This window comes from Oncorhynchus mykiss, chromosome 27, assembly GCF_057628025.1.
Source record: "Oncorhynchus mykiss isolate SJ-2025 chromosome 27, ASM5762802v1, whole genome shotgun sequence".
Taxonomy (NCBI): Eukaryota; Metazoa; Chordata; class Actinopteri; order Salmoniformes; family Salmonidae; genus Oncorhynchus; species Oncorhynchus mykiss.
This window is the reverse complement of record NC_143048.1, coordinates 9,822,891-9,832,668: the sequence shown is the minus strand read 5'-3', so window position 1 is coordinate 9,832,668 and position 9,778 is coordinate 9,822,891. Positions and strand designations below refer to the sequence as shown.

General features: G+C 40.2%; 1 protein-coding gene across 2 annotated transcripts; it reads left to right on the top strand.

Annotated features, from left to right (window-relative positions):
* The first annotated feature begins 869 nt into the window (after positions 1-869).
* LOC110507461 (protein YIF1B) lies at positions 870-8,829 on the top strand. Of its 2 annotated transcripts, none has more exons than XM_021587465.3 (8): positions 870-1,047; positions 6,070-6,296; positions 6,400-6,504; positions 6,643-6,721; positions 6,815-6,872; positions 6,980-7,135; positions 7,306-7,399; positions 7,510-8,829. In XM_021587465.3, exons 1-8 carry the CDS (start codon positions 1,005-1,007, stop codon positions 7,663-7,665), a joined length of 918 nt encoding a protein of 305 aa, XP_021443140.3. In that variant the 5' UTR covers positions 870-1,004; the 3' UTR covers positions 7,666-8,829. The 2 variants fall into 2 exon arrangements, with proteins under 2 accessions (XP_021443140.3, XP_021443139.3); XM_021587464.3 differs by having other exon boundaries at positions 887-1,071.
* The last annotated feature ends 949 nt before the right edge of the window (positions 8,830-9,778 follow it).

Sequence of the window (9,778 nt, the reverse complement as noted above, 5' to 3'; positions counted from 1 at the left end):
ATGCCAGACTTAGCCTATGTTTAACCTCTCCCTTGTTCATTTCAAAGTTCATATAAATCATGTACAATTATTTTGAATTCATATTAACCCCTCCCAGAATATGCATATGCATACAGAATATGCGTTGGCAGATTTTTAGTGAGGAAATGAATCTTATTTTGAGTGGCAAAGACTCCAGTGGTCATACATGTTTCAAATACTCACCAAACATCTATTATTATTCTATGTTTCATTATTCCTGGTAGATACTACTGGTTATGATTGCAGACAGAGCCCAGAGAATGGGATGGTGCAATATTGAACGTCATATTTTTATAAGGCGCATGCATGGGGATGTTCGCATGGGGATGTCCAGAGATATGTCTATGCTGTAGAGATGCACCTAGCGGACTGCAACTTCACTGTTGTAGGCATAATTCAGGTTGTGCTATCTAGACGTGCACTGGCAAACAAACCATTACATTGGCTACCTAAATGTGAAGTAAATTCAACTGAGCAGTAATAGAAAATGTTGACTTAAATTGAAAACGTGCCGGATACCTCATTTGAACCTTATTTGAACGCAGCAAGACATTACAACGCCATTGCTCATTAGAAACAGATTCACTTTCCCACTCTATATCAGAACCTGATTGGAATCTAAATATTCCTGCTAAGGATGCAATACAGCTGCACATTACTGTGCAGGAGATGTAGTAATGTGCCAAAAATATAGGTGAAAATCAGTGGTGTAAAGTACTAAAAGTTAACATAGTGTTATGTACTGTAACTAACACCGAAAAAAGATTTCATGGAGTTGCCCTCCCTGCGTAAGTAAATCATTATAGTGGATTATTTCGATTGGTCCCCATTTTACCAGGAACGCCTTTGTCTTTTTTTTGTATGATACTATCATTGGCCAGTTGACACATGGGTGTGGCTGTGTACAAATTTTGTAGAAGCGTATTGAATGGTTTCATATCAGCGTTTTTAGAGACGATATCCCAAATTACCTGTAATAATTGATGGACATGGATTACACAGCAACCCAAAGTGGGTTCACACAGTGTAAGTTACTTGGTCAAAGGATTGGTAAGATGTCTTGCTTTTTGACCGAGAAATCAAGCTAACGTATGCTAGCTAGTTAACCGGCATGCTAATAACTAGCTAGTAAGCGAACCCACTCCATGTCTGCTCTTCAAACTAAAACTAACCTAACTACCTGGCAAATGTATCTAGACAACAATTTTTGTCATATCTTGTGTGTTATTAATCATAACAGCAAATGTCTTGCTAATATAGCTAGCTGACACCATGTTGCACAAGACTAAGTTAGCTAGCTTGCTCGTGGTTAGCCACATTAGATAATATCACCAGATAGAATATGAAAACCTATGTAGACAGAGAACCTGAAACATGTCTGATCAGTTTCGGGCTACATTATTCAGGTTTACGTTAGAAGGTCGCGCTATTCGCTCTTTCTTTTATCAAGCCTTTACGTACTGCCCGCATTGCATTGCTTCTAAATCGGGTCATGGGACTGTGCCTCTGGTTATGTTAGCTAACGTTAGGTTCTTGTTGGTCTCCGCCCAGTGTCCAATCAGAACTTGTTCCCAAAACAGAGCTACAGTAGCCACCTTCAGGAAGTATTCATACATTACATTTTTTTGTAATTTAGCACCCCTTGACTTGTTCCACATTTTGTGTTACATCCTGAATTATCTCTCTCTATCTCTGTCAAAAGTTGTCATGAAGGCACAGGGTGGCTATTTTGAAGAAACTCAAATATAAAATATATTTGGATTTGTTTAACACTTTTTTGTTGGTCACTACATGATTCCATATGTGTTATTTCATAGTTTTGATGTCTTCACTATTATTCTACAATGTAGAAAATAGTAAAAACAAAGACAAACCCTTGAATGAGTAGGTGTTCTAAAACATTTGACCGGTACTGTATATATATATATATATATATGGCACTGAGATGCATTGCCTTAGAAAGCTGCGCCACTCGGGAAATTAAGTACAGAAATATGTAATTTACATTAAGTATTCACACCCCTGAGTCAATACTTTGTAAAAGCACATTTGGTGGTGATTACAGCTGTGAGTCTTATGGGGTAAATCTTTGAGCTTTTCACATCTGGATTGTACAATATTTGCCCATTATTCTTTTTTAAATTCTTCAAGCTCTGTCAAGTTGCTTGTTGATTATTGCTAGACAGACATGTTCAAGTCTTGCCATAGATTTTCAAGCCGATTTAAGTCAAAACTGTAACTAGGCCACTCCGGAACATTCAATGGTGTCTTGGTAAACATCTCCAGTGTAGGTTTGGCCTTGTGTTTTAGGTTGTTGTCCTGCTGAAAGGTGAATTTGTCTCCAAGTGTTTGTTGGAAAGCAGACTGAACCAGGTTTTCCTCTGGGATTTTGACTGTTTATAGCTGTATTCTGTTACTTTTTAATATTTATTTCTTAATTTTTTTACCCCCCTTTTTTCTCCCCAATTTCCATCTTGTCTCTTCGCTGCAACTCCCCAACGGTCTCAGGAGAGGCAAAGGTGGAGTCATGCGTCCTCTGAAATATTACCCACCTAACCGCGCTCCTTAACACCTGCCAGCTTAACCCGGAAGCCAGTCGCACCAATGTGTTGGAGGAAACACTGTTCAACTGGTGACCAGTGTCAGCTTGCAGGCACCCGGCCCACCACAAGGAGTCGCTAGGTCACGATTAGCCAAGTAAAGCCGTAATACCAATAGCCTGATGCAGCCACCACCATGCTTGAAAATATGAAGCGTTACTCAGTAATTGATGTTGTTTTGGATTTGCACCAATCATAACACCTTTGTATTCAGGACAAAAAGTTAATTTTTCTTTGCAACATTTTTTTGTAGTATTACTTAAGTGGCTTGTTGTCAACAGGATGCATGTTTTGAAATATTTTATTCTGTACAGGCTTCCTTCTTTTTACACTGTCATTTAGATTAGTATTGTGGATTAAATACAATGTTTTTGGTCCATCCTCAGTTCTCATATCATACCCATTAAGCTCTATAACTGTTTTAAAATCACCATGTGGATACTTTCTGAAGGCATTGTACTTGCTAAAATAACTGGCACCGCTGTGGTAAGCCCAACAATGGCCTACTACTGGGTGTCCCAATTTGGCAGCATCTTGTGCAATTGAACTTGGGATTTGTAGGACCTGGTGGCTGACTTCCTGGACGGCTCCATAACAAGCCTAGTTAGTACTATTGACTGAGTTGGTGATTCATTCTGCTCTATAATACTATATATAGGAAGTTGTTTGATGCAATAGAAATGAATGGGTATATGCTCTATGATAGAGCCCCCAATCTCTCAAAAATCCAAGGTAGCCATGAGCCAGGGGGGTCGGTTAGGCTCACTTGGGCCGACACTCTTAGTGATTTTTTTTTTTTTAAGGTCTATGTCCCTAGAGTTGGAAAATGTGAGAGCAGTGCAGCAATGGTAGCCTTCTGTGTGTTATCACTCTCTTTCATCACTCCCATCCCATTCAATTTTCCCATAGGGATTTTACCCTATGACAAACAATGTCAATATACAGCAAGTTGTTGTTCACTTATACCCTTTAATCATATATCATTGGAAAGCATAGATTCACAGCTATCCATCAGACATATTTTCGGGAATGTTCAGGCCAACGTAACTTTGACCTCTAAGGGTACATTTTAGAATTGCCTGTATAAATGGCTTTAAAAAGGAAACCCTGATACATTTTAAACTTTGTTTGACAAGTGGTTCTGAAAGGTCATGAAATTACCTTTTCAAATGATATACAATATAACCAACCTTTTAAAAGCACCAGCTATAACTAGTGTTGTATATTGTGCCATTGGCATTAGAATGTTGGAAGCATAGATATAACATTCCATGTAATGGGGCAGCTGTGTTTATTGATTGTGACTTTGGTGATAAAGGCACCAAATTGCGCACACACAGCTAGAACAGGGGTTTAAAAATATTTGTAGATACAGGGCCATCACAGAATTCACGCATTACACCCACAGAAGCCTTTTTCCAATATGACCGCCAAACAACTCAATGAGGTCTTATTGGACAACTTCGCATGAAATATAATTTGTAGTATGCCCAATTTTTTTTTATCGTGATGTAGAATACACAACGAGATGAGCCTGTGTGCTAACCGTTTTCGGGTAGATGGAAAAGCAAATAAAATGTCATTTGTTTTGAAAACTCCCATCACATGTGCGCTACAGAAACACTGCTAGCCAAACACAACTGGCTGGCGCGCACCTGAATTAAAGGGTGACTACACTAAAAATATATAATTTTCAAAACAATTGTCCTCTAAAGTGTTTAAGCATTGTTGTGGACTTAGAACATCCAGTTTTGTTGTTTTTCTGTTAAAAAAAAGTGTGATTTTGAGACCAAAAATAAATATACTAGGGGAAATCGCAATTCTCCTCCCCACTTTTTATTTATTTTTGCCGTGGTATCGTTTGGTATCCGGTATAGTTTTTTTCAAATTCGGGCCTCTAGAGGATTTTGCAGAAAAGAACACATAGCACTTTTGAAATCTGCAATAAATACACATTTCATAAACTTTTTGAAACTTTATTAATCCTTGCTAGCAATACAGTTTTGGAAACCTTTGGAACTTAACTTTCATATGAGAGAAAGAATCTTTCAAATAATATACACTTACTGTGCACAGTTTAGCAAAGTTGCACCCAGGTGTTTTCACACACCGCCTCGGCTACGACACATCCTCTCACATTTCCATTTCACATTTACTCTCCTAAACTGTGTACAGCAAGTGTATCTTTTGTATTTGAACAATTATTTTCGCGCTTATATGAAAGTTAAGTTCCAACTGTTTCTAAAACCATATCGCAAGTGAGCCGTATTTGAGTTTAGACAGCGCAATTTGGCCAGCGTCGGCGCGCCGGGCCATTTTACTCACAAGTCAAAATGGGACGAGGATTGGCTCCACTGTAATGGAATGTAATTGGAGTCATGAGAAGGGCTAAGAGCACCATGGTAAACTTACTGATTTTGTAAAGGATAGGAAACAATTGGCTTACCCATGAAAATGTCAGAAATAGAATTACAGATATTAAGAGATGTGCTTCTGCTGCATAACCAACATTGTATTTAATTATTTAGGCCTATAGGCTTTTTTGACACAGTAGACTAGAGCTGGGTGATTATCACAGTAAATTGACTCAATTGTCACGATAATGACGAATTGAATGATAACTTTGACATTAGTGTGCACCAGTTTTTTTATATGACCCTTTAAAACTACTACTACTACTTGTAAAATTGTACCATTTGCCCAGTTAGCAATAGACCATATTAGCAGACTTATTTCATTAAACATCACAAAGCTAATTATCATTATTATCGATATCAGTAAAATGCCCTCGATAAATCCTTGGTTTGGTTAAGTTTAATCGACCCAGCTCGACAGTAGACCACAAGCGAAGATCTATAAATGTGTCCTTGTTTGAATGTTTCTTTGGTCCATTTTGAAATAGAGCCTACTTGTTCTGGCTGACTTCTAGCCAGATATCTCTGCTTGAGAAGGAGGTTCCTAATCTCAAGGGATCCTGTTGTTAAGCATTAATAATACGATTAGTCTACAGTGCAGGCCAATGAATGTCTGTGAAAGAAGGACAAAGCATAAATTGATAGGAAGAGGCTGGGGTGACGTAAGGATGTCCTTCTGCTTAGTGTGTGATGATGGGACCATTCTGCCCTCAGGGGATAAAACACACCCAGAATTTATGACTGAGAGCAGGGTTTGTCTTACACATGGAGTGAAGAGACCCCATTATTGGCACTGTCTGATTCGGCCAGGCTGTTTTCTGCTACGTGTCAAAGTGCACTGCATAGCTCCTTCTTTTGCAGCCCAAAAAAGGTTGGTCCTTCAAATGCATTGGAAGATTGCCATGTTTGTCACCTTACAACTTCACATAACATCACAGCTATTAACGATGCATGCATGTGTTGCGCAGTACTTGCAGTCTGTATCCCCCACTCCACTGACCAGAATGTGGTTTCGTCCTCCTCTTGTGTAATAGATCCCAAATTGAGGATGAGGAACACGTCAAAGGACAGAACAGATCCCAGCCAGCTGTTTGACGACACCAGCGCAGCGCCGGGGGTGGAGCCCGCTGGGTTCCCGGGCCAGGGTGTTGGGGCGATGGGCTACCCCGGCCAGACCCTCCTCTCAGACCCCGTGTCCAACTTGGCCATGGCGTACGGAAGCAGCCTGGCCAGCCAGGGCAAAGACTTGGTAGACAAAAATGTAAGACTCATGGTACTGATGGTAAATAGTTGTGGTACCAGTTAGTAAGTAGCAACATTAAGAAAGGCTAAATCATCTTGGTTTTGCTCCATTTAATCTACAGCTGGATCGTTTCCTCCCCATCTCTAAACTGAAGTATTACTTTGCTGTGGACACAGTTTACGTGGGCAAGAAACTCGGACTGCTCGTCTTCCCCTACATGCACCAGGTAAGATCTGGTCGCCATCTGTTCATATTGCTTGTGTCCATGTCCAGACTCCGAGCTACCAAGCTGATACTGAACTTACGCCCTAGGATGACACTCATTGATTGGGTGACTAAAGAAGATGTTTGTTTTTTGTTTTAGAACTGGGAAGTGAGCTACCAACAGGATACCCCAGTGGCCCCACGCTTTGATATCAACGCTCCTGACTTGTACATTCCAGGTAAAGGAGATTTGGTCAGGTCTACCACCCTGACTGAACCAAACTAATAAGACTCACAACTAGCCTATTGTTTTTTTTTATGTTGTTTTGCAGCAATGGGTTTCATCACATACATCCTGGTGTCTGGGTTAGCACTTGGAACACAGAACAGGTAAAGGTGGTCCACTTCCACTCACTTTTTTGCAACTTTCTTCCCAGTTTTCTGTATAAATAGTACCCTGAAACTTGTATCTATCTCAACCTCCCGTCTGTCTCTAGGTTTACCCCTGAGATCCTGGGCATGCAGGCCAGCTCGGCCCTGGTGTGGCTCATCATGGAGGTGCTGGCTGTCCTCCTCAGTCTCTACCTGGTCACAGTCAACACAGACCTCACCACCATCGACCTTGTGGCCTTCTCCGGATACAAATATGTGGGGTACGGATGGTCTCTCGCTCTGTGACATGATTAGTATGACTTTGTGGTTCTGGATTTTCCTGTCTTTCAACTTTGATGTCGTCTGATTTAAAAACAAAAACAAAAAGTTGTATAGACATGATGACACAGACTACTCGGATGAATTGTGAAGGATTCCCTTGTGTGTGCAGGATGATTGTAGGGGTCGTGGCAGGGTTACTATTTGGTCGAACGGGTTATTACCTAACGCTGCTGTGGTGCTGTATATCCATCTTCATCTTCATGGTGAGTAGCAGGAAGAGCTAACTTTAGAATCTAATTTACTCCTGCCAGTGCCTTGACTACTGCACTCAGGTTTACAAGCTACATTTTTGCTCCCTCGGTCCTCTCTTCAGATCCGCACATTGAGACTAAAGCTCCTGTCTGAGGCAGCAGCCCAAGGCGTGTTGATCCACGGGGCCAGGAACCAGCTGAGGATGTACCTGACCATGTCCATCGCAGCCGCCCAGCCCATATTCATGTACTGGTTGACCTATCACCTGGTCGGGTAAGACCACGAGCTGACCAGGAGCGTTTCATCTGACAAGACACTACCTCTCTATGGAAAGATGAGACTGTTCACTGACCATCACCTCTCCCAACCATTCGCCGCGGAGGTGCGGGACACTTGCACAGATAAATAAAAACACACACATGGCTTTGTGGAATCAGCATTGCCAAGTCTCACAGCACAACTGTAACAGTAGGGTTTGACTTGTCTTTTTGTATAGTTTTTTAATGTAATTGTCTAAAAACAATAATTGACTGGCTTGTCATGTTTTGTATACTGTAATTTAGTCAATTATGTTTTCTAAGCATTTGTGAACATATGGTTGTATATTAGCAATCTAGCTTGGGCCCTCAATCTCCAAAGCTTTGACTGAGCCAAGGATGGAAGCAGAGTTAAGGCAAATGTATAGCCTATGTAAGTATGCAACGCAATTAGCTACGCAAATTGGCTGTCCTGCAGGATTGCATTGCAGAATTGGCAGCCTAAAATTTGTAAGGTGTCACAACTACGCAGGGAAGCCATTTTGACTAACTGCGTTCTTGCGTTACACACTTACGTTGACTGAAAGGCTTTAGCATAATTTGCCTGCGCCGTCCAGTGAACACACAAAAAAAGCACTCTATCCTCATTCATAGGATGATGTATTTAAACAGATTTGTGGATGTGTTTGTAAATAGGAAGGAGAAAAATGTTGTACATGTCTGACGTCTTGGTGACACAAACTGAAGCCCAAAATAAAGGCTTTCTATCATGTAACAAAGTCATTAAGAAATCTTACATTACAGCTGATGCTTTTTTAAATAAGCTTGACAAAAAAACACGAGCATATGACACTGTAATTGATATTCATGTTCAAACTGGAAAAAGGGAACAGGAAAAAAATATACAGAGGTTTAGATGTTATAATTACTAACTTTCATTTGAAATGTAGGCTTGTTACTAGAAATATCATGCTAAAATGGTGTTGCGTTGCCATGCTTCAATTGATTTTTATGAATAATTGATATACAGAAACGTAATAACATGGATCCTCTTGTGCTCTCTACAGCCTGATAAATAAATTGAAACTGGGATGCACATTTTTTAAATTGATATACAGAAACTTGATAACATGGATCCTCTTATGCTCTCTACAGCCTGATAAATAAATTGAAACTGGGGTGCACATTTTTTATGGCTTTTTAAAATTTAACTTATGAAGCTGAATATGTCTCATGCCCAATATCACTAACACACACTCAAACTTTGATTTCTGTTGATCCAACAGGAAATAAGCTTTCATGGTCTATGGTTAGGTTGTATCTACATGTATGTAAGATTTAACACCTTAGCCCTTTTCCCTCTCTGCCCCAAGTTAGGATGATATGATAAATCCTGTTTATCTTGACATTAGCAGATGTATTTGACAGATGTTCCTGTCAATCTTGATCCAACTCTTGAGAGTCGGCATTCCAAACCAGATGCATCCTACTCTGTCACATGGCACAATCAGATAACAGAAGCCATGATTTACACTTTGCATTAACATGTGGTTGTCATCGTGGATTGCTATCGGATCAAGATGTGTTGTGTCTACACATGGTAATAAAATGTGTATCTTATCTGCCACTGCGTCCGCATTGTGCCCAGATGCCATGGTCCATCCCTGAATGCAAATTCATTCAACCTGTCTTGGACCTTCCGTTATGACACAAGCTGTATAAATTGACAGAAAACCGCACAGTTTTAGTTTTATACGGATCATTACAGCCTACTTTTGTTATCCAACGATGTAAGACTGGCCGTAATAGGCTGTAGTCCCGATAACCTCAACCTGTCCACGGCCATACAAAAAAAAACATCACCGCACAAACGAGCTGAATATCTGGATGTATGTACAAAATACAATTAAGGCCTTAATGCACACAGTAAAAACCAAAACAAGTTGAGTTCCAGAGTAGGCTACAAAGTGCATCTCAGAATGACACAACGCATTATCCAAACAGTTCTGGACAGGGTTGTTCTTTACCATGGATGTTGTCTTTATATTATTGAAATCTTGTATTGTAAATCACATTTAGCATGGACCTAAACAGCACCAAATGAAAAAAAAGTGAATACAAACATGGTTGAGT